This window comes from Mastomys coucha, unplaced genomic scaffold (genome assembly GCF_008632895.1).
Source record: "Mastomys coucha isolate ucsf_1 unplaced genomic scaffold, UCSF_Mcou_1 pScaffold9, whole genome shotgun sequence".
NCBI lineage: Eukaryota > Metazoa > Chordata > Mammalia > Rodentia > Muridae > Mastomys > Mastomys coucha.
The window spans coordinates 37,604,006-37,616,012 of NW_022196915.1; the positions used below are offsets into that span (position 1 = coordinate 37,604,006).

The 12,007-nt window shown below is 42.7% G+C and overlaps 2 protein-coding genes across 2 annotated transcripts in view; both read right to left on the bottom strand.

Annotated features, from left to right (window-relative positions):
* The window catches only part of LOC116085216 (ribonuclease pancreatic-like), a 5,416-nt gene extending 1,396 nt beyond the window's left edge, over positions 1 to 4,020 (bottom strand). Inside the window, exon 1 of the mRNA XM_031362646.1 lies at positions 3,918 to 4,020. Within this exon, the coding sequence (XP_031218506.1) occupies positions 3,918 to 4,020 (103 nt within the window). The remainder of the gene's footprint in view (positions 1 to 3,917) is intronic.
* A 4,175-nt stretch (positions 4,021 to 8,195) lies between these two features.
* Positions 8,196 to 9,260, bottom strand: LOC116085217 (ribonuclease 2B-like). Its single transcript, XM_031362647.1, has 2 exons — positions 9,142 to 9,260; positions 8,196 to 8,619 (listed from the first exon to the last, which is right to left on the bottom strand). Exons 1-2 carry the CDS (start codon positions 9,258 to 9,260, stop codon positions 8,196 to 8,198), a joined length of 543 nt encoding a protein of 180 aa, XP_031218507.1.
* Positions 9,261 to 12,007: the final 2,747 nt, after the last annotated feature.

The following is a 12,007-nucleotide window of genomic DNA, read 5'->3' on the forward strand; positions in this document are numbered from 1 at the left end:
AAGCCAGTTTCTTCAGTCACACAGTCTCTGTGGTGTGGAATTTAAAAGGATTCCAAGGGGTTGGCTTCTAAGAAAACTGGGAGGAGTAAATCTGGGTCAATCTTATCTGAATAATAAAAACAAGGACATTGTAAACTTGGATGAGAAATCCCCCAAGGCTGCCAAGGCAAGAGAAAAAAAATCATTTGAACCTCATGTGCTGATTCGCAAGGGGCAGCAAAGGGACAATGGCACATACATTTCACATTCCTTCCCAAAGCCTTCTAATTTATGAGCATGCTGCTTGAACCATTTACAACCTTGTGGTTAAGAAAGGACACATAGAGATCCTGGGAAACATGGAAGAGGGAAGCCTTCCTTCTCTATGGTGTTGAATCAAATTGATGGTAGCCAGAACTCCAGATCTACCAGCAGTGCCTTTCTTGGAGAGGGAATAAGGGTGTCCTGTCTGCAGCTTGAAGGGTCCCCATAATAGTGGAGTTGTTAGGGCAAAAGTTTGGGTTGTAGCAGGCTTGCCAAGCCAAACTCAGCCATTCATCCTCAATAGACCAATTAAAATGACAAATAATATCAAAAAAGCAAAGAAATGCAGTGTATTCAATGTGACTAATTGGGAAAAGGAATAAAGAGAGTCCAGTGGCAAACCAGAATCTCAAAGAGGCAGACCAATAATAAAATGCCAGTTTCATAGAAATTCAGCTGGAAGCTAGTCAGACTAGCTTCAGGGTTAATATAAATCATTAAACTGCCCAGATAATGAGGTGAAGCCTAGTTTTTCCATGTAGTCATGCTAAAATAGAGAAATACAGCTGTCATATTAATTCACTGGTATATTTATATTAAAAGAATTCAGTTCACAACCCCTATTAAGATCTCCATCACCTATATAAACACTGGGTGGTACCATAATTTTGGCACCCCTGTTACATCCAAAGGAAAAAAATCTTATAATACTCCCACCCATATGTCCATCTCTTACATTCTGTCTGCCCCTTCTCCCACAATGTTCCCTGAGCATTCAAAAGGGTGGGCTATCTGTTAGCCTTTTTTGAACACTGGGTAACCTGTGCTATCTCAGCAGTCCCTTCATTTCTACATTATTCCAGCAGCAGGCACCATCCATTGTACGTTTTTCTCCATAACTAAGGCAGGCAGCAGCAACACTAGCAGCAATGCTCTATGGTGCATTAAGAAGCAGAAATGCTTAGAAGGTAACTTGACAAGTCAGTCAAATCCATTGAAAAAGACAATCACAGTTGTTTATCTAGTCAGTCCCTGTGAGCTCCTAGCCAGAGATTGTCCTACTGGCTTAGAGTACCAGATACTAATTCTCTCCTGTAGAGAGGACCTTAAATCAAATAGTTTAGTTATTGGCTGTTCCTATAATAGTCCATGCACTATTGTATCAGCTGGCACATCTCCCAAGATATGTCAATAATGTAGTACACACTGTCTACAGCCAAGCAGGGCCGCTGGCAACAATCCTCCTCCAGCAGCCAGAACAGATAGCATCTCTGGTGCTCTGAATATCAGCCAGGAGGGAAGGAGCTTCCAGCTCAGTCCATTTTTTTCCATGTCCTATAACCAAAATATGTGGTGCCTTTAGCAATAAATTCCTACCATCTAGCTCTGCCATTCAACAGTATCAGCAAGAGTTTTTATTGTTTGGGGGCATCTTGTACATATCTGACCAACAATTCATAAGGAATTAACCCACTGCTAGCACTGAGATTATCAATTAAAAACTACATGGCTTTTTGGCACTCCTTTTCTTGCCCAATATTAAGATGCCTGCCTAAAGGAGGAAGCATTATTTCTCCCGTGGTTGTTTGGGATTCTGTTCATAGTCCTTGTCTCTGTTGTTTCTGGGCCCATTGGCAGCAGAAGACAGTGTTTAGAGCAAGTAGATGATATGGCTATGACCTCATGGTTGACAGGAAGCACAGCACATGGGAAGGGACCCAGGGACTGGTCCCCAAGGACAAATCTTCTGTAACCTACTCCACTAAGTATGCTCCACGTCCTCCTTTTCACCATCAGATTATGAATGCATCATGGGATTAATCCATTCAGTAGGTCAGAGCCTCAGAATCTAAGAGTCTCTAGAAATGCCCTCACTAGACAGCCCTGGACTATCTTTTCACTAATCTCTGAGGTATTCCTCAATCTTATTAAGCTGAAAATCAAGATCAGCTACTTTTTTGTAAGTGTCAACATCTGAAAGAAATCAAGACAGTCTTAAGAAATTAACTAAGGTACATCAGCAGAAAAATAAATGAGCCACCAAGTTATGGAAAACACAGGGGAATCTTAAATGCACATCACAGAGTGAAAATAAAAATCAATCTGAAGAAGTAAAGTGTGTAACTGTACTTTTAGGTACTTTATTGGGTTCTTTTCACTACTACCCTTCTCTGTTCTTATCCCTTCCAACCCCCTAACACTAGGTAGGAAAGAGAGAAGGTTAGAGGGGAAAAAGGACATCGATATGCTTAGACTACTTCCTGCTGATTAGGGGCATCCAGTTCCTTGGGGCAAGTCCAATCTTGCCCCAAGTGAGGATATCTCCAACCAGCAACCAGCAACACAGAACAGCAGCAGTATCAAGGGGGAACAGCAGCCCCACCCCCTCTCAGGGCTCTGACATTTTTATACCTTCTAAAGAGTCCCCATAATTCCAATCGCAAACTATCTTCAGTTGCAGCTCATGACAATCTGTAACTCCAGTTCCCTCTTCTGGCCTGTGTGGGTACCAGGCATGTGCAAGAACATGAAGGTGAAATATCCATAAGCATAAAGTACAGATAATAAATCATTTTAAAAGAGCTACTTAAAGGAGGAATGTTTCTTTTGGTGGTGCAGGTGGGCTGTGTAGCTTTTCCATTTCATTTTTATTACTCTTTACACATTTATAGTCTTATGTGTATGTGATTCCCTGTGACCATGCTCATCTGTCCCACCTCTGTCCCTTCCTCCTTCTCCTCTAACCCCTTCCTATTTCCCAACTGGTCCCCTTCCTCCTTCCAGCTCTTAAGATCTTTCCACCAGGTTTTCCGTGCTGCCCCATGGGCATTGGAGGGAAGATATATATGCCTCATTTAGAACTGAGAGGTTTATGTGATTGCTTTTTTATTTTCCTTTGAGTCAACTATGTAGTTGGTTACCTAGAACTTGCTATGTAAGCCGAACTAAGGCTGGAATCAAACTCACAGCAATCCTCCTGCCTCTGCCTCCCAAGTGCTAAGGTAACAGGCTTGTCCAAGCATAGCTAAGCCTCCCTTTTTACAACTTCTTTACCAAGGGTCTATGAACCTGCATCAGCAGCTAAGAGCACTTGCTGCTCTTCCAGAGTACCCAGGTTTCATTCCCAGATCACACATAATGGTTCACAATTGTCTTTAACTCCAGTTCCACAGGATCTGACACATTCTCCTGGCTTCACTGGGCATGTGTGTGCAATTGCTACATAGTCAAAATGCCTAAACACACACTCACACACAGGTACACACACACACACACTCACATACACACACACAGACACTTGCACAAACACATGCACACACACACATGCACACATACTCTCACACACACAATAATAAAAATAAATCTTAAAAAACAAAGACATTTTTCACCAAAAAGTTGTGGACATGTTCCAGGTTAAAGGCAGTTGAAGAGACCTGGTAGCCAAATGCAGTGTTGGACATTTGACTTGAGCAGACTAGAGGGGGAACTAAGCCATAATATATCATTGTTCAGTCAATTGTCAAGTTAGAACAAAACAACAGGTTCAGAACAATATTGCACCAGTGTTAATCTTGCTGTTCCAGCTCAATTTCTGTGTACTGCTGGCAAAAGTTTTCTTTTGAGTGACTTTTTCCCACAACACAGAATATTTTTTCTACCCTTTAAGCACTGACCACCGCCAAGCTTTACAAACACACTCAGCACCTTCCAGAAAAGCTGCACAGGCATTTCAGGCTCGTGACCTCCACTGAGCTGAACGTTCCTACTTCCAGACATCTGGCTGTCGACTTTCCTAACTTTGCCCTCCCAGAGCTCTCTGTATAATTGTATATCACACAGCATAGAGCTCTGGCGACTAAAAGGTATTCACGATGATTGGTGTGTCTAATGAATCTTCATCCATCAGTTACCGTGTGTTGTTAACACACAAAGATAAATAAAGCATGGTTCTGTCTTCAAGACACTTATGGTTCTTTTGTAGGAATTCTGGTTGTAGGGTTTTAAATGCACAGAAATACAAAGGAACATGAAGGGTTCTAAAGTAGACTGCACCGCTGGTTGTAAATTGAGGCCTGAAATGTGAATGTACAGGGAACAGTGGAGTGGGCAAAGACTGAATTGATACCCATGTGAGAGAGTGGATTACACAGATAGCTGCTGCTGGCCTATTGTGGGTCTTGAGTGTGAAAGCCATGCTCCTTACCCTACCTTATTCCTACAGCTGGAAGAAAGGTAGGGAAGGGCAAGCTCAGGAGATTCAAACCTCTGCTGAAAACAGAGGAAGCTACAGTAGAGCAGCGCAGTTTCAGAGTTTGCCAAGATCAGATAACTAAGAAAAGGTTTTGATATAGTCAGGGGTGTGTGTACCTTCTGTGAGAGCAGAATCTACAGTAGGAGGGTCATCCAGGATCACAGACCCAGAGTGTGGTTGTGTGCCATCTAATCAGCTCAAGTTGGCCATGGTAAATGAAGGCTTAACCCAGACCCTTTCCATCACTCCAATAATCTCCATTTCAAAAGAAACACAAAAGCTTTTATCCAATGAAGAGAAACTGTAAGTTTCATGCTTACCCTGGGGTAACAGAGCTGGAAGAATTTTCTCGAGCCCATTGTGCCAGGGAGGTAAATGGTCCCATGACCACATGGCTTACTTGACATGTAACAAGGTGCTCATGACCCTAAGCATCAGGTCACAATTTTGCTCAGAATTGTGTATCCAACCTAGTGTGACACAAAGATTACATTGACACCAAGAGAAATACAAAAGGTACACTTGCTCAATATCATAGCATGGTACAAACAGTACAAGAGCATTTCTCAAAGTTTGTGAGCTGTTATGGGAAAAACAGTCCCAAGACCAAGACATAAAGAATAAAGACTGAAGTGGGGCAAACAGAATTTACTGCAGAGTTTACATGGTCTAGCACATGCTGCACATGTCTTAGAACAATGTGGCAGACAGATTTCCTAACTCTTGACTCATAGAAGCCACTCTTTCCCCTAACTACAGCATCTCAGAGGATCCTGTCCATACTAAAGCTCTCAGATACCAGGGGAACACAGCTCTTAAGTGATCCTCAAAAGTCACTTAAAGGGAAAGAAATAATGGTTAAGAAAGAGGAGACAACCAACCTCACCTTCTATGACCAGATTCAACAAAAGCAACTTGATCTTCATTCCTTCCTCCTGCCTCCTGCCCTTCATCCCTCCATCTCTCCCTCCCCACTCTGCCTCCCTCCATCTTTCTTTCTTTCTCTCTCTCTCTTTCTTTCTTTCTTTTTCTTTTTTAACCCTTCTAAAAATAGTAACTTTTGACTAATATAAAATCAGTATTATCTTACTTCTTTCTATCCCTCTAGAACAGTGGTTCTCAGCCTTCCTGATGCAGTGACCCTTTAATACATACAGTTACTCATGTTGTGGTGACCCACAACCATAAAATCATTTAATTGTTACTTTATAAGTATTATTTTGCTACTATTATGAATTGTATGAATGGTATGCATGATATCTGGTATGTGACTCCCTAAAGGGATTGTGACAGAGAAGTTGAGAACTACTGCTCTAGAACACCTCGTGGGAACAAGGGTCCTGCAATGTCGATGTTCTAAGATAAAGGGGACTGAAGAACATTGAGAATGTAGTGTGTCGCTGCAAGCCTGCATTTGGGATGTGGAGACAGAAGGACCAGTAGGTGTTCAAGGCTATCTTCAGCCTTGATACCTGGGCTAGGTAAGATCTTCTCTCAGAAAATAATTGAAATGAAAAATGTAAAGAACCTGGAAATTTCTATTTAAAAGGAGAGAGATGCAGACCAAAACAGATAGAGAAAGATGGTTCCCTGACTTTCCAAATGGTCCTCAATGCTTTGGAAATTGCTGTTGTAAAGCCTTCCTGACCATCGTAGCTGTACATCATGTGGACTGACGTCTAATGCTCCATCATGCCTCAGTGCCACAGGATTTATCAGGACTCCTCACACACTTAGGAATGCATTTCCAGCCCTCCTGCTGTATCCCCACTGGAATTGAGTTTCCTCTGGATGGTTCAGGATGGAATCTCACAGTATACAAGTGAGATCCCCTATGCTTTCACACAACACAGCTTGTACTAGTAATGTCAGCCCGTGTCTTTACTTTTAAGGTGTTATTTTATGTGTGTAGGTGTCATGCCTTCATGCATATCTCTGAACCATGTGTGTACAGTACCCTCTGGGGCCAGGATAAGGCAAGAAGTGCTCTCGAACTGAAGTAAAGTGGATTGTGAGCTGTCACATGGGTGCTGTGAGTGCAGCTCGAATCCTCTGGAAAAGCAAGTGCTCTTAACCCCAGAGCCATTTCTCCAGCCCCACTGTCCTCCCTAAGAAAGAATGCTAGAAACTAATTGAGGAGTCAATGATGGAGACGCTTATAGAATATACTGAATCCAAAATAGGCAATCCCAAATGTTGTGTTTTGTCAAGAAGCCATGCAAAAGCCATAAAAAGAAACTTCCAGCTATCCAAAGGTAGTATCTTGTGAAAAAGAAGCTGATTTCTTCAATGAAATGAGCAGACATTCTTTGAAGAAACCTTGGATTCCTAAGGATCCTGGAAGAGCTCAGAACAATGAACATGGTGGGGGTGTTCCAGGAAGAAGTAATTCCTGGGCCTACAAAAGCCTGCATGATGTCTGACTTAAGAAGTTGACAATTAAGAGTATTAATTTTTTAATTAGAGAAACAATATACATTCAATATAGACACTGAAAAACCAGAAAATAAACCACACATTTTATTTTCGACATAGGGTTTCTCTGTGTAGCCTTGGCTGTCCTGGAACTCACTGTGTAAACCAGGCTGGCCTCAAACTCCAAATGTCTGCCTGCATCTGGGATTAAAAGCGTGCATCACCACACATTGCACAAATTTTGTTATAAGTCTATTTTCAAGGTAAGCATAAAATAAAAGAGATACATCTTTTCTGATTATTCCTTAAGCTCTTTCATAGTAAGACCATCATCTTATTTCCTTCCAGCTTCCACAAAATTGCCATCTTACTTTCCTTTGTAGGAAATGCCATGGGAAGGGAATGCTCACTGTTCAATTTCTCCATCAGCAAGGCACATGGTGCTCCACTGTAAGCCACCAAAATCCTTCTCCAGGACTTCCTGTAAGCTGATGACTAGGTGCCAGTCCTTAAAGGAACCTGGACATAACAGGCTGTGGTCCTCACTGGGCAGAATGTCTTATTAAAAATAGGGTATTGCTTGAAGCATTAAGGCACAGTAGGAAAAGGAGAAGTGGGAAGGTCATTGTACATGATGTATGTGATGTGCCAGTTTGTAAAGGTCTCACTCCCCACAGAAGTGAATTTATTCCAGCAGTTTTCACTTGAGTTTGTTGATCATTTCTCCAAGAGCATTCTGGTCTTAAGTTTTGTAAGCACACAAAGTGTGGGTTTCTACACAATACTTTTTGAGATGACATCCTAAAGTGAACATTGAGCAGCATAACCATGCTGTTTTGTTGAGCTCTGATAGGAAGTACAGAAGAACTGGTTGAGAAGAACAGGCCACTAGAGTGATCTACAATTCCTAGTGAGAGTTTTAGCAAAAAATCCTGGGTATCTGTACCATCAGTGAACTCGGGGGCTGAAACATGCCTCTAAAGTGCAGTGCTGAACTCCATCTCCTCACACTGAGACTCTCATTCTTTGCAGTGGCTGCACCCGCCTCGAACAGAAATGAGGAAGAAAAACTTGCAGATGCAAATTATAAAAGAACTAGTGAACACACACACACACACACACACACACACACACACACACACAATTCTCTGAGTGTGTCTCTCCCCTTCCTCTCTCCCCACCCCTGTCAGACACAGAGATACCAGAGATCTAGATGAGTATGCAAAGGTGTTTATTGACTAGAAAAGCTCTGTTCAGCTATGTTAAAGGGAGTCAGGGACAGGGTTCATGAGGACAGGTGCTGATATGCAGCCCAGAGAGGAATTGGTTCTTCACTGCTATGATCTTGGCAGTAGCAGAGGAGTGAAGGTACAAAGTGCTGGTACTGGAGCCAAAACGTCCTATCCAAGTGAACCGGAACCACTGGATAGGTGGGGCTGTCCTGTGGGGTTCTGTTTTCACAGGCAATTGTGTAGGACATCGTTGCTCTGGTTGTTTGGTATCTCCATTGGCTCTTGCCGGAGATGGTTACAGGTACCTGAGATGAGCTATTATGACAATTATTTGTCCCATCTTTGCAGTTTGTAGGTGGATTTCTATACACACCAACAACATCAGCAAAAGTTGTGTGAAGAAATGTATTCATGTCCTTACATCTTTCTGTATAACTGTTAATGACCTGCATTGCATCATCACATTGGGAATGGTTGCTATTATAGATATGCTGGATTTTTTTATATGATATTCTTTATTTACATGTAAATTTCTCCTTTCCCAGTTTCCCCTCCAAAAAACAAAGAAACAAACAAAAACAACAAAAACAAACCCCTGTTGCCTCCCCCCTCCCCATGCCTGCCACCCCACCCTCTCCCACTTATTGGCCCTGGCATTCCCCTACACTGGGGCACAGAACCTTCACAGGGCCGAGCTCCTCTCCTCCTATTGATGATCGAATTTGCAATCCTCTACTATACACATGTTGCCAGAACAATCAGACTCCTCCATGTGCAGTCCTTGGTTGGTGGTTGAGACCCTGGGAGCTCTGAGGGTACTAGTTAGTTCATATTGTTGTTTGTCCTAAGGGGCTGCAAACCCCTCAGCTCCATTGGTCCTTTCTCTAACTCCTTCACTGGGGACCCTGTACTCAGTTCAATGGATGGCCGTGAGCCTCTACTTCTGTATTAGTCAGGTACTGTCAGAGCCTCTCAGGAAATAGCTATATTTAGGCTGGCTTGATATGCTGGATGTTAAACCACTGGAAAGGGGTTGGTGGCTGGCATGAGGCAAGCAATAGGACAAGTCCCAGCAGCAGCAGGAGACAAAGTTGGAACTCAAGCTGCATCAGACCCATGGTTCCTGTGAGAAAAGAAGAGAAGTGACTACTCCCATCCTACTTCAGTTTTCCTTATCTCTTCCTGTAGGCCCTCTGCTGTCACTGTGGGTCCACCATGCCACTTCTCCTAGACACCGCCCCATCACCTGCCCCTCCTGTCCCAGGCCTAGATAGTCAGTGTCTTACACAGTCTGTGTTTTGGCTCCTGAGTAACTTGTTATACACAGGTCACAGGATTCCCAGAAGAACTCTAAGTACTGCTAACCAAATGTAATGAAATAAAAGAGCCTTTTTTATTAGAATCAGACTTGGATTGTAAATCTTCCTACTGAACAGGATAGAAGTGCAATCCCTTGTCTACGGGCTTGACATTTTTATACAGGCAGAAACAGGGATTCTCAGACTTTGAGATGACATGGGGAGGTGACAAGGGACATTATTCTTCAATCTCAACATTGTTTGTTCAGACAGCTGGGCAGGGGAGACTATTCTTACCTGGGAAGTAACTTTATGGTGTTATCAGGAACTAGTGTGTTTTCACAAACTGCTCACAGCTGTCAGGGAACTCTTAATTGTCCTCTCTTTATGGCTCAAATGTTTGGCACTCATCTGTGGTCTATGCTTCTCCCAAGGACAGGTCCCACATGCACTGGGAAGTACTAGTCATCTGTCAGGGAATGTGCTATCCTTGGCAACATGGGTACTGAGGGATGTTGCTGTTTGTCTATTCTCAAGCCTGCTTCCGTCACTCCGGAGGGAGGCGGGAGTGTTTCGTTATGGAGTACTACCATGAAAAAGGGGATAGTAATATTTTTCTGCCAGACCAGGCCACCTCTGCCAAGCTGGGGAGGGGAGGGGGAGCTCCACAAGAGCGGTGAGAAAGAGCAGGGGAAAGCGAAGCTCTACGAGTGCTGATAAAGCAGAGAGATAGGATGCCTGCGCTCCTTCATTCCCCCTCTGCTAATGATATTAGAGGCCAATCTTGAGCTATAAAAACCTATATTATCTGTGATTGCTGGTTGATATAAGGACCTCATCACCATCATTTGAATGGTTCCCCAAACTCTGCTCTCTATACTATAAAAGCATATCAATTCTATATGGCCCAAAAGTAAGTAACAGTAATATAATAATCAAGGGTCCCATGATTATCAAGACCCTTGGTTTTAGGCAGGGGAGAAATTGATACAAATGATACACATTTTTGTAGTTCCCTCATTCTCTTTGGATTCTATGTTTTTTTTTCTAACTTTAGCTAGTGACTATCTAATATCTCCAGTATGGTTGACATAGAAACAGCAGTCTTTTCATGAAGCAGTACACAATCCTCCTTGTTTTAGGAACACTAAGTCTAACTCTTGCCTTTTCTGTAGCACCATCTCAGTCAGTCTACATTGTGCTCTAGATTGAGATAGATTTTTCTAGGTGTTGAATATCTTTGCCTATGTCTGCACTCAAATTGTTGTAATTCTTTTCTTGTAAAATTGGTAGCTCTCTTAGTACCCACTTTCGCTAGCCCTGTTCCTAGAATCATAGCTAGAGTGAGGATGAAGGGAGATAGGTTCTCTTTTTTGTCTCACGAGGTCTCTTCTAACATGTCTTACTAGGCTTTTCAGCACTACATTTTCTGAACAATAGGTTATGTGGGGTCCTACCTGGACTAGAATGTAGAACTCTTTTGTGGTAGAGGAATTAATGACCTCTCCATCTACGCATAGGGTCAGTCTCATTGGACAAGACAACATGTTTGTTCAGGGGAGATAATATATTTGGAATGAACAGTGGGTATTGTTGGATTGTAGAGGTGTTGATGTGACAAGGGAATCTTCCCTAGGAAGGTGCCCTGTCCTGTTATGGTCTGTAGAGTTAAGGCCAGGACTTCCTGGGACCCCACAAGTTCAGCTTCATCCTTTAGTTTGTCTCTCCCTATTGGTGAACTTAAGTAAAACTTTGGAGCTGTCTCCTTGTTGGGAGACTGTGGTAAGGTCTTTCTCTGATATCTTTTCTCCCCTATTTTCTGTGACTGATGTTTTAGAGTCCCAAGAGGCACAATAGAATTGTTTTGACCCCTCACATGTGACAGTTCCTCCAACCCCTGGAACACATATAAAAAGTCTCCCACCTACACTTGGGGTATGAATTTCGTAAGGTTCCTCAAGTGTAAGGCCATGAGTTATCAACCATCTGGCACAGATCAAAAGTCAAATCTGGGAACCAGGGAGTCTCCTGTGGCCTCTTTGCATGGGCCAGTTGGGCAAGATAACCAATTTAGGATTTTTAATTTTCTAGGTCAGGTCAAAAGGCTGGTGTGGGTTTCTGGTCTCTGAATGGAGGTGTGGGTCAGGGTCAGCAGTACGTACAGTTAGTAGAAACAGTAAGCTTAAGACTGGGTTGATTTTAGTTTGAAAGGATTGGTGTCCCTTTGAACTTTCTATTTTAGTGGTAGTGGTGAAATCAGGTGAACTTTTTCTGGGGAGAAGGGATTAGCTGGTCTCATGTGAGTATAGTATACCTTGGCAGGGATCCCATCTACTTTAACAGCAGTTGGTGTGGTCAGAAGATAGTTTCTTCTCTACCAGGGCTCTAGCATGTCCCAGTGACATCTCTTTACTTACAGCCAGTCTCTGGGTCAAAACTTTTGTGGTTCTGGAACTGGGCCTCTTTCATAGAAGGCACACAGTTTAGGCAAAACATGTCTTTTGAACCCATTGATTTGTTTTGACCTTAGGAATTAATTATTTAGCTTTTATGGCTAATTTGGTCAA

Excerpts from the sequence above, each read along its gene's own strand:
- LOC116085217 (XM_031362647.1), bottom strand. The coding sequence starts at position 9,260 with ATGGGTCTGATGCAGCTTGAGTTCCAACTTTGTCTCCTGCTGCTGCTG. Across the intron at positions 8,620-9,141 it reads TTTAACATCCAGCATATCAA|CAACCATTCCCAATGTGATG; the intron begins GCCAGCCTAAAT and ends TATCTATAATAG.